The sequence below is a fragment of the Artemia franciscana genome, chromosome 3, assembly GCF_032884065.1.
Source record: "Artemia franciscana chromosome 3, ASM3288406v1, whole genome shotgun sequence".
In the NCBI taxonomy this organism is placed as follows: domain Eukaryota; kingdom Metazoa; phylum Arthropoda; class Branchiopoda; order Anostraca; family Artemiidae; genus Artemia; species Artemia franciscana.
In genome coordinates, this window is record NC_088865.1 from 1,650,925 (window position 1) to 1,671,180 (window position 20,256).

The 20,256-nt window shown below is 33.4% G+C and overlaps 1 protein-coding gene across 2 annotated transcripts in view; it reads left to right on the forward strand.

Annotated features, from left to right (window-relative positions):
- Positions 1-20,256, forward strand: part of LOC136024729 (signal peptidase complex subunit 3-like) — a 57,158-nt gene that overhangs the window by 25,678 nt on the left and 11,224 nt on the right. The window contains exons 1-3 of one of the 2 annotated variants that reach the window (XM_065700158.1): positions 3,316-3,527; positions 14,789-14,951; positions 19,947-20,050. In XM_065700158.1, coding sequence (XP_065556230.1) covers positions 3,385-3,527; positions 14,789-14,951; positions 19,947-20,050 — 410 coding nt within the window. In that variant the 5' untranslated portion in view covers positions 3,316-3,384. Of the gene's footprint in view, positions 1-3,315; positions 3,528-14,788; positions 14,952-19,946; positions 20,051-20,256 lie in introns of those variants that run through there. The other variant, XM_065700159.1, reaches the window with a different exon arrangement.

Consider the following 20,256-nt stretch of genomic DNA (forward strand, 5'->3'; position numbering starts at 1 on the left):
ATCTAATTCTCTTCGAATTATCTTCAAGTCTATTTATTTCATCAGGAGAAACATACGATGACGGTTTTATTTCTGAAAAAGTATTATTTTCTCTTTGGCCAAAAACATTAAAAGTTTCAGAAAGTAACGAAAGGTTTAGAGGTTTCCCCTTCAAAGCTGCCAGCCTATCGCGTCCCCCCACAACCGCAAACTTAGAATTCATTTAAAAAGAGTCGGAAAGATCCTACCTCGTGCCAGCAAGTCCGCGCGACAAGGACCCCGTGCCATTGATGAATCATGAAAAACCTGCCATCCTTCGAGCAAACTTATATTGAGTAGGTATAAGTGAACAGAAATAACTGGGGCAAAAATAATGAAGAGAATCTTGAACCAAGTTAGCCTAAGTAACACACGAAAGTAAATAATCAACATCACACAAACACAAAAATGCAAAATATATCAATCAAGAGCGGAGTAGACCTTATATTCTCACACTAGTCGCCTTTAGTGATCTTTAGCTTTTTCCCACTGCGACTCTGAATCCGATTTATATTCAAGCCACAATTTGGCACCTTTTTGCTTCAGGCGTGTGTACGGATCCATTATCTCGTAATTCCTTACCTTTAGCCAGTAATTCATTTCTCACAGTATTTAATTTGGTCGGCAAGTCCGTGCGGATCCGGACCCCTGTTCCTTTCAATTTCGATATTGATCTGAAAATACATTGAATATCTTTTTCTGAGGATACTGAAAGGAAAACTGGAGGGGCGGTCGGCTTGTCAACTAGTTTGCTCCGGTGTATCAATATGAAAGATAAGCTATATAAAAATTCTGAAAGAAATGAAAATGATCCGTTTTGCACACGAATTTATAAAAATTACAGAAATGCTCTTAACAAACTCCTGAGATGTGCTAAGAAAAAATATTTTGAAAAAAAAATTTAAAAAAGGTTGTGGTTACCCAGCTAAAACATGGAAAATTATTAAAATTGTTATATCTTCAAAAGATTCTGCTTTCCCCAATAAGGCTATTACTCGCGATGGGTCAGCTTCAAAAGAGCCAGAAGATGTCTGTAATGCCATGTCGGAACATTTTACAAATGTTGAGGCTCGAGTTTCTCGCACTACAGCAGCCATTGATGTTGATGCTCCCCTTGAAACTTTTATGGGGACTCCTGTTAATGTATCAATGTATCTAAGACCTGTTACGCAAGATGAAATTCGTAAGATAATCTTCGAGATGAAAAGTATTTTTGCTGGGAGTGATTAAATTAGTCTTCTTGTTTTAAAACCAGCGTTTCCAATAATTTCAAAAAATATTTACCTCCTTATTAATGCTTGCCTGAAACAGGGTAAGTTTCCTAATTGTTTTAAAATTGCAATAATAACCCTTGTTTTTAAAGGTGGCAATAAGAATGATCTGGGGAATTATCGACCGATTTCGTTATTACCTATTATTTCCCGTGTTCTAGAAAAATATCTTAATTATAGAATATATGAGCATCTGGAGCGACATAAACTTTTACATCTAAATCAATTCGGTTTCAAGAAAGGTAGAACAACGAATATGGTGGTTTCGTTTAGTAGTTTAGTAATCAACGAAGCGCTTGATCAGACGCTTAGGGTAGCCAGTGTGTTCTTTGATTTAGCTAAGGCGTTTGACACTATTGACCATCATATATTATTAAGAAAATGTGAATTTTACGGACCAAGGGGTGCAACGTTAAGTTTGCTTTGTAGTTATCCTCAGAATAGACAACAGTATATTCATTTACATTGAATCTCGTCTTGTCAAAATTGTGCTAATTGTGGAGTTCCCCAATACTCCGTGTTGGGTCCTACTCTATTTTTAGTTTTTACTAATGATCTACCTGATTCTGTTAATGTCCTACCCAGAATTACTGATTGTGTTAATAATGGTCCTAGTGAATCACAGGTCAATGCGCCTTTATTTGCGGATAACACAACGCTGATGCGTGTAGCCCCTACGTAACAAATGCTTATGTCAACATTAACTGCATCAATGACCAAGATATACAGATGGCTAAAAATCAATTACCTTGATCTGAATATAGTTAAGTCAAGTTTTTGTTATTTTTTTTAGATCTCCGAATTTTTATCCTTGGATCACTGAGTTGATATGAGAGCGGGGACTTATTAAACGTACACGCTTCACCAGGTACCTCGGAATTAATTTTATGAAACCCTATCATTTAAGGAACATGTGAAGTCGATTTCTAAAATACTGTCGCGTAACCTAGGTATGATACGTAAATTAAAGCATGTTATCCCCCCAAATATTTTATGGCTGTTATATTTTCCCCTTATTCACCCATATATTTTGTATTGTTCCTTGATTTGGCTTGGTACTTTCCCCTCGTTACTTCGTCCAATCCGTGTGATCCAGAATAATGGCATCAGAAATTTTTGTGGTCTGGGGGACCGGGAGTCCATGAGGCCAGTCTACAGTGAAATAAATATAATGTCTTCAGCCGGATTGCATGATTTTTATGCTTTGATTTTTATATATAAGTGTCATAATGAGGGCCTTCCAGATTGTTTTGCAGGTATATTTTGTGAGAGGCCAAATGTTTGCCAACACGATACTCGGACACGAGGAAATATTGAGGTTCCTCGACATGCTTGTAGTAGGTCCTCTTTTTCTATTGTTTATAGAGATTCCAAGCTTTGGAACAAATTTCGAAAGGATATCAAGATAGTGGTAATTTTAACCAGTTTAAATCTGATTTACATGTGGAGTTGCTAGGTAGGTAATGCTTTCAAAAGACACTAACTATATTGTGCTGGTTTTTTTCTGAATTTTTCATAGTGTTGTTTTGAGGTTTTAAACTTATATCTATATTGGAATGTTTTGTTGTTTATTTTTATGTTGGTTTCGGTAAATGGTCTCATGATCCATGCTCTTTTTTTTTTTTTTAGCACATCTTCGCAAGCTCCGATTTTGTTTTGCTATCATATAAAAATGATTATTTACAATAAAGTTGCTCTACTACTACTAATACTACTATTTTAGAACCATTATAGCAACCTGAGCACATGTTACAGTCCTACACATAATAAAATAGTACTAAAAAAGAATTTTCGAGCTATATGTGGCAACTGTAGTTTCACTCCGTCTTATAAAAGCTATGTGAGAAATTCAACAGTGACATGAATTTGAAGACATGAAATTGACTAGTATAAGGTCCAATTATAAGACCAATCTATAGACTTTCATAACAAGACACAAACTGTCTAAACTTGGCAACAAAAAGCCTAATTTCGGGCGATGGCTCATGTACATTTAGCTCTTTGATGGTTTAATATTTGAAACTTGAATGTTAGGGAAGAAATAGAATAATTTTAGACACGTCAACTCCTGTTTTGGGCTATTTATATTATCAAAATGCATACATTTTTAACTAGACTTAATACTATTTCAACGTTTTTTATGACTGTGCTTGCAGTATGCACATCACTTTGTTTCCTATCTACAGTCACAAATCCATACATGGCCAAGGCTGATATTGTTCCTGTAAAAGTAGTAGTGTAAGTTTATGATTATTTAGGCCCTAGACCTAGCCAACTCGGCATAAACTTAGAGAGCATGTTGAGAAGAAAACATGTAAGAAAATTTCTTCCTTTTTGATTGAAATAATAAAGGTTTAGTTTCATCACAAGCTGTATAGCCTAGTAGCCTACTTAGAAATGCCAATTCTAGAAGTGCATCCATTTTTAACTTTTTAAAGTCCCCCTGCAATAAACTAAAAATGTGTAAATTGGGAAGGGTTTTGTAGCCAATAGAAATGTTGAGGTTATACAGTATAAATATAATTATATTTTAAATAGCCTACTAATTCCAATTATCACTGGTAATGTCTGTATAGTAGGAAATCAAAAGATAAGTAAAAAACTCATGCATCCATTAATATTAATATTCTAGATTGTTTGCTTTCTTTTTGAGTTTATACTAACCAGATGTATCTGAACAAAACAAATCTCTCATCTTGCTTAAAGATAAAATTACTATGAAGAAAAGTGTATTAGTCTATGAGCTCTGTGGGCAGTGGGGTGAGGTCTGTATTCTGGTTAGTTGATCAGAATATAGACCTTGCCCTGGACAAAACCAGGCAAGGTTTTGGGCCAATCTGCAAAAAGTGGGGTAGGAAAGTAACATTGCTAATTGGCACTTTTGAAATTTGTTGGCAAATTTTGTCTGAAAATACCCTTTTCATATATGTAAATAAATTTTGCTCAAAGAAAAGATGTCAAAAGACAAGGTGCACCCTGTACCAATACCACTTCACAGTTTTCATGGCCTAGTAAAATTTTTTGGTAGATTTTGTCTGAAAATACCATTGCTTCCATTATCCCCAAACTTTTGGGCATTCCCCAAAAAATTGGTTCCCCAAAAGTCCACTTTAGTTCAGAGTTGCCACCCCTAGTGTTTATCACTAGTGACAAGACATTCCTAGTAACTACCATGTAACTGGATAGAATTTTATTTACTACTTTCCAAATTTTTTTTTTGTGTCTCAATTGTTTAGTACACATCAGAAACCAGACATAGATCATTGATTGTAAGACCTTTCTTCCTATGCCAGTAAAAGTACAATGTTTATAAGAATATATCATTTCATTAAAGATTCGCTTGTGACTTGTGGTAAAGAATTACATTTGAACACGTTTATGTTCAGTGTAATTCTGAGTGCTGAGCATCAATGCAAAGTGGTTTATTTTAGACAGCAGGACTATAAGTTTGAATTTTTTTTCTTTGCTATTCTGTTCAATTTTCAAAGGTCTTAAAATCTCAGAGATGTAGATTGAAAAATTATTCTAAAATGAAAAAGAGAAAGCATGGTACCTATGCAGAAAGGAGGGAGAGGAGGATTTTGTGATAAATTTGAAGATATTTTCATTATTTAGCTATAAATTAGATGAATTTACCACTTGAGACCCTTTTTTCTAATGCTTTTTCAAAATTTAGCCATTGTTTACTTGGAAATTAAATAGACCCTTTAAGATTTCTTAAGAAAATACTCTTGTATTTTCTATAAATTAAGTTTGAGTCTTATTTTCAATTTACTCTAGGTTTTGGGCATAATATATTAATCTTGAATAAATGTATCTTACTGCTAACACTCTAGTTTATGCTGTGTAAAACTTGAGGACAAACCAGTTTAATTTGTTTGAACTAATAGAGAGTTTATGGCTAGGTTACCCGATCCCCTTAACTAATGTGCAAATATATAGCCCAATTCTGAAGCATTATATTTTCATCATATTTTTCATTAGGATTAACCTAACTTCACACCTTGAGTGTTGGTGGTATACCACATGAGTACTGATTAAAGGTATTAATCTTTTTGCCAGGAATCTTCACCATTTAATAACATTTTACCTTAATTTTAGTTTCTGTTTCTCTGATTTTACTCATGAAAATACAATCCCTGTTATTTGAGTTGAATTTTAAGCCAAAATGAACATTTTTTCTTCTAAATTTATGAACTGTATTTACAGACCTTCAAAACATCATAAATAGGGATAAAGCAAAGTTTTCAAGCTGAAATCATTTTGTTTTGTTTTGTACTTCACTTAACCCTTTTGCTGCTCTGGACATAGGCTAATATATTAAGAAAAAAATGATGCCCTATATGCTCCAATGAGTATTTTTATGGCTTGTTTTTATATAGTTTATTGCTCAACACAACTTATTGTGTCTTGAATGATTTATGTTTCACCCTCTGTTAATATGTTCCAACCTGCAAAGTTAACATTGCATAATATAAATAGAATCTGTATTAATATATTTCTGCAGTCCACTGTTCTATACTACTATATTTGTCTAGTTTCATACTAAAAGAAATCATTAATTTTATGTAAGGTACTATTAACACAAATTTTTAAAATAAATTTTCTTTGTATAAGTAATTATTCTTTGTTTCACTCCCTTTGCAAATATTCTTATTAAAAAAAAAAAAAAAATGGTGCCCTATGTGCTCCAAATGAGCATTTTTATGGCTTGATTTTTATATAGTTTACTGCTCAACACAACTAATTCTGTCTTGTATTATTTAGGCTTTAACATATGTTAATATGTTCCAACCTGCAAAGTTAACATTGCACAATATAAATATAATCTGTATTGATATATTTATACAGTTCACTACTTCATGCTACTAGATTTGCCTAGTTTCATACTAAAAGAAATTAGTAATTTTATATAAGGTGTTGTTAACACAAATTTTTAAAATAAATTTTCTTTGTATTTGAGAAATTATTTTTCATTTCACTCCCTTTATAAATATCCTGGTTAAAAAAAAGAAACAGAAAAAATTTATTAGATTGTTATACTTATGTAATATCAAGCCTAGACTATCATGTATCTAGGTCTCTAGGTCTAGACTTTGAAGTGTCTGGTGTTGAGTTCCAAGTTCTGTACTCAAATTTTTGCAAATGTAAAATGCAATACATAAATACACAACCAAGAAAAATCTAGGAGTGTTAACTGTTATTACTTTTAACTCAACATTACTTAGAAGCTTATAGCCCCATTTCTAAAACCAAGAAACTGACAGCATTGTTATATTTCCATTTTTATCCCATTCCCATTGGTAGTGTTAGATGGTTATACTTATGTAATGCCTTATGGTATATTGCTCTGGGCCTAGACTACAAAGTGTGAGGTTTTGAGTTCAAGTCTTATAATCAATTTGTTTTGGAAATGGTTTCAAAGCAAGTAAGAAGTGAACTGGCTACTTTCTTTGGTAGTAAAGTACTCAGCCCATCATCAATCGACTGTGAAGCAAGAATTTCGTTTCAAGTTAAGGAAGTTATTGCAAAAAGAGAGTTGAATAAAAATGAGTGAAGAAGAACAATGGAAGCTTGCTGAAAATGCAGAAAAAGAAAAGTGAAACCATTTAAATGTTATATGAGAAATGCTTCTCACACTCAAGTGGACTTTGAGTGAACAAACAAGTTGAATGGGCACTGAAGGGTACCTACCAGTGAAAAACTTTTAAATGTAATATATTTTTAAGGGGTTACATTTAAAAGGCTTTTCACTGATATGTACTTTTGGACCAACAACGCAGAAGATATTGGCCTTGAAAGCTCTGCTAACATTGTGTTAATAAGCTCAAGGCTGCCACAAGTTCCCTAATGCCCCTAAAACTGTAGAAGTTTTTAGTACTTCAGTTATGAAGTCCTTTTGGTGAATTAGTGACCTGAAGACTGCAGAATAATTTTAAGGCTACAGCATCCAAGCCTTCTTAATAATAATGGAAAACGAGATTTGATGTCGTTCACTTCTCAAGATGAAGCTGAGGTGCATTTTATCTCCGTTCTATGGCAATTTTGAGAGTTGAATAAAAATGAGTGAAGAAGAACAATGGAAGCTTGCAGAAAATGAAAAGTGAAACCACTTAAATGTTATATGAGAAATGGTTCTCACAATCAAGCAGTTGACTGTTCACTGAAGGGTACCTACCGGTGAAAACCTTTTAAATGTAATATTTGTTTAAGGGATCACATTTAAAGGGTTTTTCACTGTTGTGTACTTTTGGACCAACAATGCACAAGATATTGGCCTTGAAAGCTCTGCTTTCATTGGAATTAATTTCCAGCATATGACTTGGTTTAAACAATGCTACAGAATTAGCTCAAGTGAATGTTTTCCTAATTTGTGAAGCACCCATGTTACCAAAGCATGGTTTACAAAACATGGATAAGTTGTTTGCAGTCTGTTGCCAATGCAAAATTGGCATTCGTTGGAACATTCTTGTTGCTGGAAATGATGTCTGTCAGTGGTCTTTTTTTGATGTCAGGAAGGCACCTAAAGATCCTTTTTACACCAAAAAAAAACGTCTCTAAAGTCCCTGTTTTTGGCTCCTTGAACCTCTGGCAGCCCTGCAAACTCAATTGATCTTGGTTTAAAATGAGGAGGAATGATAATTGAATTTTATTACATTAAATTATTGTAAAATGGGTTTATGAAAATATTTCCAGTATCTTTGTTTAAAGTGAGGTCTTTTTGTATGTGTGTGTTTAATGATAAAAAAAAGAAAATAGGTGATTCTTGAACAGTGAAAAAAAAGCGAAATACAATTTCGTCAAGGATCTTGCCAAGCCGTCCTCCATGCTCAAAATAAAACAAACAAACAAAAAACCATGCAGAATATATCCAAGACTATTCGAAATTTAGTTGGGGAAGAGTCTCTCCCTAGCTAATAAAGCAGTTTCTATGATGCAGAAAAACAAAAGATGTTGAAAATTTTTTGGCAAAAAAGATATATGATTTAAAACAATAAAACAAGGGTAATTTTCAGCCAATGAAAAAAAGAGCAAAAAGACAACTTTGTCAAGGATCATGCCAGGCCATCCTTTGTGCCCCCCCCCCCCCAAAAAAAAAAAACTTTGGCTGCTTTGGACATAGGCCAATATATTCAGAAAAAAATGATGCCCTATGTGCTCCAAATTAGTATTTAAAAAAATGATGCTCTATGTGCTCCAAATGAGCTTTTTTGTGGCTTATTTTTACATAGTTTTTTGCTCAGCACAACTATTTGTGTCTTGTATTATTTATGTTTCAGCATCTGTTAATATGTTCCAACCTGCAAAGTTAACATTGCACAGTATAAATAGAATCTATATTATTATATTTCTGCACTTCACTACTCTATACTACTATATTTGCCTAGTTTTGTAATAAAAGAAATTATTAATTTTATGCTAGGTTTTGTTAACACAAATTTTTTAAAGGAATTCTCTTTGTATTTGAGTAATTATTCTTATTTTCTCTCCCTTTGCAAATATTCTTAATAAAAAAAAGATTATTATCTTCTAAACACAAACAAGCTCATCTCATATCTAATTTTTGATCAAATAAAAAACAACTAATTTTTTTAGCTGAAAGTAAGGAGCGGCATTAAAACTTAAAACAAACAGAAATTACTCTGTATATGAAATGGGTTGTCCCCTCTGCAATTCTTCGCTCTTTACGCTAAAGCTTTTAATTGTTTTACAAAGTTGAATTGTTGCAAAGAGTCAAACTTTAGCATAAAGAGCAAGGGACTGCAGAGGGGACAACCCATTTCATATACAGAGTAATTTCTGTTCCTTTTAAGTTTTAATGTCGCTCCTTACTTTCAGCTAAAAAATTTGTTTTTTTTTTATTTAATTTCTGAACGTTTTTGAATTAATGCATGTTTGGTTTTGGCTCTCCGCACATAAATTATTAAAATGAAATTTGTATATTAATTCTTTCTTTGGCTAAATGGCTTTCTCTTAGTTTTGATAAGACGATTTTGAGATATAAGGGGTGAAGAAGGAGGCCTAGTTGCCTCCAATTTTTCGGTTACTTAAAAAGGCAACTAGAACTTTTAATTTTTAACAAACGTTTTTATTTCTAAAAAATATACGTAACTTAAGAATTAACTTACGTAACAAACTTTCATAACCTTATATTTTTATTATGTATACGAGGGGATTTGTACCATCGTTTATACCTCGCTCTTTACACTAAATCGTAAGTTTTGTCCCAATTCTTTAAGAATGACCCCTGAATCAGAAAGGCCATAGAATATATAGTTGAAATTACTAAAAATACTTTAGCATAAAGAGCAAGGTATTTATCTCCTCCTAAATACCTCGCTCTTTATGCTAAAGTATTTTTAGAACCCCTCATATGCGTAATAATCTCTGTTCGTTTTAAGTTTCAATGCTACTTCTTCCTTTCATTTGAAAAAATGTTTTCATTTTTATTTTTCATTGTTTTCTTATAGTAATACTAGAGAATCCTGCGCCTTTCCATTGAATTTTTCTTCCCCCGTGACAGATTCCTCCAAGGAAAGATCCTCCAACATAGCCCCCTCTCCTCAGCCCCACCCCCAAACAAAATAAAATCCCCCTGAAAACGTCTGTACACTTCCCAATAACCATTACTATATGTAAACACTGGTCAAAGTTTGTAACTTGCAGCCCCTCCCCCAGGGATTGTGGGGGAGTAAGTCATCCCCAAAGACATAGTTATTATGGTTTTCAACTATGCTGAACAAAATGACTATCTCAAAATTTTGATCGAGGGGGCCTAGATGCCCTCCAATTTTTTTGGTCACTTAAAAAGGGCACTAGAACTTTTCATTTCCGTTAGAATGAGCCCTCTTGCGACATTCTACGACTTTTAGGGGGTGTTTCCCCCTATATTCCTAAATAAGGCAAATTTTTAGGCTCGTAACTTTTGATGGGTAAGACTAAACTTGATGAAACTTATATATGTAAAATCAGCATTAAAATGCGATTCTTTTGATGTAGCTATTGATATCAAAATTCAATTTTTTAGAGTTTTGGTTACTATTGAGCCGGGTTGCTCCTTACTACAGTTCATTACCACGAACTGTTTGATATGGCTCTACATGAATATATATGCAAAACAGAAATTATTATACATTGTGAGCCACATGCCATAATGGAGTCCTGTTGCATAAAACTTACATAAAGTATGCAGCAGTTTCAAAAAGCCAGATGCAGTCTAAGGGTTAAGCAAAAGATCTATTTTACAAGGTTGCACTTTTATAACACAAAGATTTTCAAAGGTTAGTGCCCTCTAGAGGGAGAAGGGAGTAGAGGTAGGTCTTTCAAAATACCTTCCTAGTATATACCTTAGTCTGTAGATTTGTCTCAGAAAGCTTCATTTTCCTAACCTAACCCCTTTCCAAGATAGCAAAAAGTAGCTAAAATAGAATTTTACTGAAATATATAATTTGGCCTTGTCTATCTTAAATCGCATTTACAGCAAGATAAGGTGGACTGCATCCTCTTGTAGAACATCTCGCTGTTGAATTGATGAGGTGACACGATTAGTAGGTGTGATGGGGTTTGACGTCCCACTGGTACTTCCATTTTGCGTTATTCTACTCCAAATCAACTGTATTTTTGAAAGAATTGATTGATTCACCAGTGACAGTTTCATTGGAAAGACTGTTCCAAGTTGAGACAGCACGTAGTGAGAGAAAGTTCGTCCTCTTTTTGCGTCTGGAGTGCTCCTGTTGCAGCTTCATTGAGCGGCCTCATGTCATAGTGGCAAGGGAGGGAGTAAAAATGGAGTTAGCCATGTTGTTTTGGTACATTTTCTTGACAAAAATGACATCTCCTCTTTGCTGCCAGTAAACCAATGTGGGTATCTTCAGGCAGTGCAGACGTTCAGGGTAGGGAACCTGTTGGTGTGGGGCACAAAGCTTGTTGGTGTGGGGCACAAAGCTATTGGTGTGGGGCACAAAGTGGGGGTAAAGTAAAGTGGAGCTGCAATCGAAATGTATTAACTACAATTATTCAGGATATAATTAAGTAAAAACTGTTCCTGTAATACTTTTATATAGATAAAAATCAGAGAGAAAGTTATTGTCTATGAGGGTCTGTATTGGGCTCAAAATTGAATTTCCAAGTACGCCTAAAGGAATTATTATGTTTAGAAAAGTATTACAGAAAAGCAATAAGTGTTATGTTCACTTTATGTTTTGGTCAGTTATAAACTGCCCCAAGTTCACCCCAAAATTATATATATTTCCCACGTATCTTGCCATGTGTTGCTGTTTTTTTTTTTTTATTCTGTGTACCCATAAGTTGAATCAATACTGACTGAAATGGAAAAAAAAAAAAATCAAGAAATGGGTAACACAATGGAAATTTATAATTTTGGCTAAGCTTATATATTTGCATATTAGGGGCTGGTGTGCAAAAAGTGGGGTAGCAAAGTAACAATGCTACTTAGCAGTTTTGAAATTTGTTGGTAGATTTTGTCTGAAAATACCATTTTAAATTATATAAATAATTTCCGCTTAAAGAAAAGCTGTCGAAAGAAAACTTTTGCTCTGCTGTGCAAAAAGTGGGTAACATAGCAGCAATTCTACTTGTCAGTTTTCATGTCAGTGTCAGTCACTTGTCATGTCACTTGTGACTGTCACTTTTCATGTCACTTGTCAGTTTTCTACCAGCAAGTAAAATGTGCTGGTAGATTTTGTCTGAAAATACTAGTGCTTCCATTATCCCCAAACTTTTGGGCATTCCCCACGCATCTGTCTTTTTGAAAAAAATTGGTTCCCCAAAAGTCCCCTTTTGTTTGGAGTTGCCATCCCTAGTGATTTATCACTAGTGACAAGCCATTCCTTTTAACTGCCAGTTAACTTGACTTCAATAGTTTTTTACTACTTTCCAAATTTTTTTGTCTCAGTTATTTAATACACATCAGAAACCAGACATAGATCATTGAATTACTGACCTTTCTTCCTATGCTAGTAAAAGTATAATGTTTATAAGAATACATCATTTCATCAAAGATTCCCTTGTGACTTGTGGTGAAGAATTTCATTTGAACACGTTTATGTTCAGTGTAATTCTGAGCACCGAACATCAATGCAACGTGGGCTATTTCAGACAGCGGGACTGTAAGTTTAAACTTTGTTTTCTTTTGCTATTCTGTTTAATTTTCAAAGGTCTAAAAATCTAAGAGAGTTAGATTGAAAAATTATTCTAAAATGAAAAAGAGAAAGCACGGTACCAATGCAGAAAGGGGGGGGGATTTCGTGATAAATTTGGAGATATTTACATTTTTTAGCTATAAATTAAATGAACATACCACTTGAGACCCTTTTTTAAGGCTCTCTTAAAATTTAGCCACTGTTTACTCAGAAATTAAATAGACCCTTTAAGATGATACCCTTTTTTCTTATTTTCTGCAATGTAGTTTGAGTCTTATTTTCTTTCTCTGCTACCTGATATCTGTTTTTGAAGATTGGTCATACAGTTTGTGATAGTGATCTTTAAGTAACTTGACCCAACAGGAACCAAACCCTTAACAAGTGCAACTACAAAACCAAAAAAAGGCTGTTTTCGTTTGATATTCTTTTTTTATGAGGCGATGTATCTCTTCTGAAATATCTCTTCTCATGAGATGTGTTTATCTGAATGCACTGTTTGAATAGTTAACTAATAGATGTCCGAAAATGCCCCTCATGTGTCCGAAGTTGCCCCACGGTAGGGGCGACTTCGGACACTTTAAGACGTCATATGTTTTAGGGTCTCACTGAGAAACGACTCGATGGAAGTCATTGAAAAAAAATCTTAAGAAAGATGAATATTTAAGCTTTCTGTTCATGTAAAAACAAAGTTTGTATCTTTAGAAGAACATCTTATAGGGGTCAAAAACTCAAAAACGTACGGTTTCGCCCCCCTCTCCCCTACAGTCTTATGCATTGAAAGTTACAATTTTGCAAAAATTTGCCTTATTTTCGACAAAAGGGGAAACACCCCCTGAAAGTTATAGAATCTGAATGAAAATCACACCTTCGGATTCAGCATGTCAGAGAACCATGCTGTAGAGTGTTCAAGCTCCTATGTGCAAAAATTTATAATTTCGTATATTTTCCTTAAACAAAGATCATGGATGCTGGTTATTTGTTTTAGTTTCCATGGGTGATTGTATCCACCCAATGGTACTAGAATATCGTGATATGGCTCCTTACCTTAGACCCTCCTGAGCCATCGGTGGCGCATAGGGTGTCGACAAAGTCTCTCCTTTCATCACGAAGCTGTGCGGCTGCATTGATATCTTCCCATTGCGGAGTGAGGGAAATGTTTGCCTTTTTCAGGTCCTGATCATACTGCCTCTGCAGTATGTGTTTTGGTTGGCCTGGTCTTCGTCTTCCTTCAGGCTGCCAATGATACACTCTTGAGGGCAGTCTGTCTTCGGGCATGCGTAGAACATGACCCAAATATGTTTGTGTTATGTTCTATGATATGGCTCATGTTTTGAATATGGCTCATTCAAAAGGAAATTAAAAGTAGTAGTGACCAAAAAATTGGAAGGCAACTAGGCCCTTCCCACACTCATTTTTTCCTAAAGTCACCCAATCGAAATTTTAGATGGCCATTTTGTTGAGCATAGTAAAAGAAATCTAATAACTATGTTTTTAACTATGCATTTAGCATTTGATATATATCTGCACTGAAGAGCAAAATTGTTCATTAGGGCCTAATCTTTAATTTGTGAAAAACCTCTAATTTATATTTTAAAAAGAAAAAGAAAAGAAGATTGTATTTTTTGACAATAATTGTGAATTGTAGTCTGACAGTTTTTATAGAAGGTGGATCCTCAATATGATGGGGACTCTAATCTAATCCCATTGTGCTTAGGTCTGTATATTCTAAAGACTTCATTAAGTTTCATTATTCTAAAGATTTTTCATTAAGCTTGAGATTTCAAAAACGAGTAGTTGATATATATATATATATATATATATATATATATATATATATATATATATATATATATATATATATATATATATATATATATTTTTACATAAGATGGCCCCCTTAAAATCTGTATGAAGGGGGTCTCTCCATAATCCTCCTGTGCTTAGGCATTGTATTCTAAAGACTTTTTGTCTTCACATGTTACCCTACTGTCTTAATCAGTGTCGTTGCTGGAAAGCAAAATTGTCCATTGAGTTTTCATTTTCTAAAAAAAATTTTTGTTTTTGTTTTTCGAAAGAAAGCAGTATTTTTTTTTACCACTGTTTGGATAGTGGCATTACAGTTACTATAGAAGATGTCCCCTTAAAATCAATGCCAAGGCAGTCCTATCTTTATTCTTCTGTATTTAGTTCTGAATGTTTTTAAGTTCTGCTGTTTTCACAGTAGGACTTCTGTTTCACGTTGTTTTTATATAATATCTATATCTATCTACACTGGAAAGTGAAATTGTTCGTTAAACTTAAACTTGTGAACAACCTTTAATTATCTTTTTGTTTCAGAAAAAATTTGAATGATTACGCCACAAGCTCAGAAAGAACAGACCTTGGAATTGTGCAATTTGATTTAAAAGCTGATGTACAGGATTTGTTTAATTGGAATGTGAAACAGTTATTTTTATATTTAACTGCTGAATATCAGACTGAAAACAATGCTGTAAATCAGGTAATAATATTCTTACCATGCTGGATATTTTTGATTTCTTATTGTTATTGTTCCTTCTATGGTTGCTAATGCTAGAACCCATAGAAAAAGTTACTATTAAAATTAGAAATTCACCAATTATTGTTACAGTCTAATAAAAAGAATTTTTTTGAGGGAAACTAAACTAGATCAAAAAGTGTGTATCTGCAATGTTACCAAAATTTTATTTATTTGTGTTTTGTATAATATACATAGTTTAATGGAATAGTTCATTGTTTTGGTCTAATATGCAACTGAACAGCAGTTGCCCATTAATAGCTCAGTATTTCTGTCTAATATGCAACTGAACAGCAGTTGCCCATTAATAGCTCAGTATTTCGGTCTAATATGCAACTGAACAGCAATTGCCCATTAATAGCTCAGTATTTCTGTCTAATATGCAACTGAACTGCAATTGCCCATTAATAGCTCAGTATTTCTGTCTAATATGCAACTGAACAGCAGTTGCCCATTAATAGCTCAGTATTTCGGTCTAATATGCAACTGAACAGCAATTGCCCATTAATAGCTCAGTATTTCTGTCTAATATGCAACTGAACAGCAATTGCCCATTAATAGCTCAGTATTTCGGTCTAATATGCAACTGAATAGTAATTGCCCATTAACAGCTCAGTATTTGGGTCTAATGTGCAACTGAACAGCAATTGCCCATTAATAGCTCAGTATTTTAGTCTAATATGCAACTGAACAGCGATTGCCCATTTCAAAGCAAAGCTTGAAGTGTCCTCTTCTAGAATGGAAATCTGTTTAAACTCATTGTAACGAGAATATGCCTTGAATTTCGATTTTTGATGAATATGAAAGAGAATCACTAATTTGGAACAATCTCACACGGACCGTTGGAATATCTGTGTTGACTTGAAAATGGTCTGCTTCCTCCTTGAGCTAGGAGAGTTCATAAAACATCCTTATTCTTGTGTTTTTGGGATAGATATCATGAGAGGTATTGGGTGAATTCACATTAACTGCTAAAGTCTGATTTGAAACTTTGCAATCCATATTCTAAATAAGCCACTTGCTAACAGAATGAATTTAATTTTTTCACCTCTACAAAGCTTGTCACAAGAAGTAACTTACTAAAGCTTTGATAATTGACAGTGATTGTTTGACATTTCCTTGCCTGCCATTTGAAAAGAGAGATGTGTTTGACGATCTACTTATTTGGAGTATGTTAAAGACAGATGCGTCAGTTGGAGAAGGGACAAACCTTCTCATGCCCCAGATTTTGAAAAGGACCTTTTTTGGTATTTTCTTTTAATAATACCTTTTTCGGGTATTTTCACGGAAAAAAATCCGTAACAATTGATGTTCTCTGTAGATTTTGAGAAACACAACTAACCCCCCCCCCCTTGTGTAAAAAAGTGTGTTTCTAGGAGAAACACACTTTTTTAGGCATTGCTGTTTCCTGCATTATATTAGAAAATTCTGCTCTGATTAATAGAAGAAAAAAACATAATCATACTTTCTGACGATGTAAGTCTCATTAGAACTGAATTTTTCTGTATCTGGCCCGAACTGAAAGAAATTGAATGGTTTTTCTAAACTGTCTGGGAAATTCGGTGTTGACCTTTAGTTTTCCCTCGTTCATTCGAGTCTATTATCCAAATTCTACGAATTATATCGAGACTGCCAACTTAGTTCTAAATAGTTTGGCCACACAAACTAAAATGTTCATAATGGACGAGAAAGGTGATTCGTTTTGGTATCGATGGGCCTTAACTCAGAGTTATTATGTAGACTTTGTATGGATAATACAATTTTTTGTCAGCAATATGTTTTGTAGGTTTCCCCTTTCTATATGTATCCCCCAGCAGGAAGACCCAACCCTCCCTGCCCTGCAGACAGATCTTTTGAAAATTTGGAAATAGTCTGATGCATGGATGGTAAATTCCAATGCATCAAAAACAAAGGAGCTACTGATCTCCCGATACTGCCATGCTGATCTCCTAAGTGCCATGCATACATCTCGACTTCATCTTCACGAATGAAATTGTAAACTAGCGGTAAATCAGATATTTTAAATATGCCTGGCGCCGCGTATATAGAAATAAAACAAATTCTGTGCAAGTTTTGGGACAATGATGGCGTCTTATTGCATCAAAAGCTCACATGAAAAGGACGAATTGTTGTTGGATTCAGAGTCTAAAAGCTAATCAAGAACAACAACCCAATCATTGATGTTCAAGGTTAGGATCCCAAGAAGGATTGTTGTAGGATAGGGTATCTGATGCTTAAATAGATGTGCTTTAGAGGCCAGTTTTCCAGCCCTGTAATCGATAAGCTTATTTTAGAGAGAAAACATTTATTACTAAACCAAAGCAAAAACAGTAATAACTGCCACTCCGAGAAATAAAAAACTTGTCCGAGGAGATGGCAAAAATGCATTAGAAAATAATATAGGACAAAGAAAAAAAATATAAAACTAATAGTACGACCTAATCAGCACCATAGCCTTTACAACAAACGCTAATAAAATCAAACCCCTAGAGGCCAAAACAAGTTACTCAATTATTTTTTACACCCCTCCCCCCACAGAAAAACCAGAAAAAGAGAACTAAAATTCATACTTAGTAAAAAGGATTTCTTTTATTTCTTTCTTGAAAAAATAAATATCGCTATTATTTTTTAAACTCTGATCTAGATGACTCCAACTTCTAATCCCCCTATGAAGCACAGAAAACGTCGACCGGGTCGAAACAACCAATGAAATATTAATCTCTCCTGAAGATCGAGTGTCATAATGGTGGATCATGAATTTTCCAATTGACTTTTGTAATTTTTGGCATTCAGTAGGCAATTGTAATCACTGAATTGTGCTTAAAAGCATTTAATGGAAGCTATTGCAATTCATTACTTGCTTATTGTGCTTCAGAACTAAGTAAGCTGCAATTAGTCCTTTTACAGATAAAAAGTATTTATGTCAATATTAATCTATGTCAATTTATGTCAATATTAATCAATATTAATACAAATTAAAAAAAAAGTATTTATATCAATATATGCTTATAATATTTTGATTAGTTGGTAAGATACTTGAAGGTGCAATATTCACCTTGTATGAATTCATTGTAATGTTCAGATTGTATTCAGTAGAGCACAATAATTATGCTTATCTTGTAAGCTATTAAAATTAATTGTAATCTTTGTAGAATTCATTGCTTATTTATTTTTTTTTTGCATGTAGCGTTTTAGTTAGAAAGTTTTGTTGTAATGGCCCTGGACAGTAATTCAACCCTCCCTCCTCCATTCAGTTGTATTGAGATAATGCTTTGCTACTAAAATTCTGCACATATTTACGGGGTTGTGGAATAGGTTATAAGTTATAACCTGCTCCCACTCCGACTCCAGATATTTTTAATATACCAACTCCAACTCCATTTAGCAAAATTTTTCTAAAACTTCGACTCCACAACCCTGCACATTTGAATGGATTTGGGGAATCTCCAAGATTGACACCAAAGACCTTCCTAGAAAACTGTAGAAAATTAGTGCTTTAAAATGCAAAAGTAGCCACAATCTTTTTTGCTTACCAGTGAAATTGGACTCCAGTCCATAAAGAGCAACAAAGGAAAATTAAACGAGTATTCATTAATATATTCGAATTAGTATTTTATGCTATTACTTATTATATATTTAGTATTATAAACTTAATAATGCTATTCTAGATATAACTGTATATTATTATACAAAAAAAAAAAATCACACTGCTATTCCGTAATACAAATAATAAAGAGGGCAAGTGCGGTAACGACATTTTAAATGCAATGAATTTTAGAAGAAGGGTAATTGAATATTTCGGCTATGTGTCAAACACCCGTCCTGAGCAAAATAAAAAGTTAAATGAAAATAAAATTTATCACACCTTAAAAAAAGGAAAACTAATTTTGAAACTATCAATAAAACAATAGCAATGTCATTGTTCTGAGAATGTCAGCTAAGACTATCAAGCAAGTAATATTAAAGAAAAAACTAATAAAAAGACGAGTCCGAATATATATGCATCAAACAACCAAAAGGCTAGCTGTCAAAAAGGTAAGAATCATTTCAGAAAATTGCTTATTTGTCAGTCTAAGCTGAATTTGTTTAGAGTAACTATGTTATCAGTTTCATTGATAGTTTTAGTTTTGATTTTTTCTTTTTTTACTGTAAGTTGAACTTTATATTTATCCTACTTCTTTTGTTCTGCTGAGGATGGCTATTAGACACTTAGCTGAAATATTCAGTTCTTTTTCTTCTACACTGTCTTTAGGATTTCCAAGTTGCGTTAACCTCTTTATTGTTTCTACCATTATACACTTATTTTACATCTTATATTATGCAAACATATCATATAATATACTTATCAAATGCTTATATACTTATTATTATGCATGTTGTATTCTATAATTAACAATGCTATCAAGAATAAAATATTAACGAATTGCTATTTAGTTTGTTCAAAAGAATCAACTTTTGTATAGTAATTGACAAATTTATTTGACAGAGCAAAGGACATGTAGCTAATTTAAGATATTTATTTTATAAATGAGAATTTGAAAACTTTGAGGGGGGAGGTTGCAACTATATTTATAGCCTTATGTATGTCAAGTGAAAGAGCTTATTATCAATGATTTATGGTGTAATTATGGTGTTATGGTGTAATTATGGTAATTATGGGTTATGGTGTATATGTATGGCTTAAGGCTTCTTATCCTGTCTGGATTGCTGTTTATTTTGTTCCTGTTTTACTGTGCCTTTCTTCTAATCCTTTTGTGGTGTTCCTGTTATTCGTCATTGAATTATTCTCAAGTTTTTTTTTGTTTGTCTGCTGTATCTCTTCAGACTTAATAAAAATATTTTAAAAACTTTCAATTTGGTAGAAAAAAGGATTTTACCATCACCTTGTCCCCAAACAGTTAATATAAAGTACGATTTAATTTTTTTTTTATTTATTGGATTTTGTCCTATTCTTTTTAGGTTGTACTTTGGGATAAAATAATTCAACGAGGTGAAAATACAAAGCTTGATTTGAAGAATGTAAACATGAAGTACTATTTTTGGGATGATGGAAAAGGTTTGAGGTGAACACATTTCATTTTTTGTTTTAAAACACTAGGCCTGTGTCTAAAGTCAAATCGTATGCATTTTTAAGGTGACATATTTAAAGACAAGATAGCGTTTTAAGAAAGGTGGAAAAATTGTTTTGTATTAGGCTAAAACTGTTCCAGCATAATTAACAATGCTATGTTATAAATATATTCTATTATATGATACATTATATTATAAA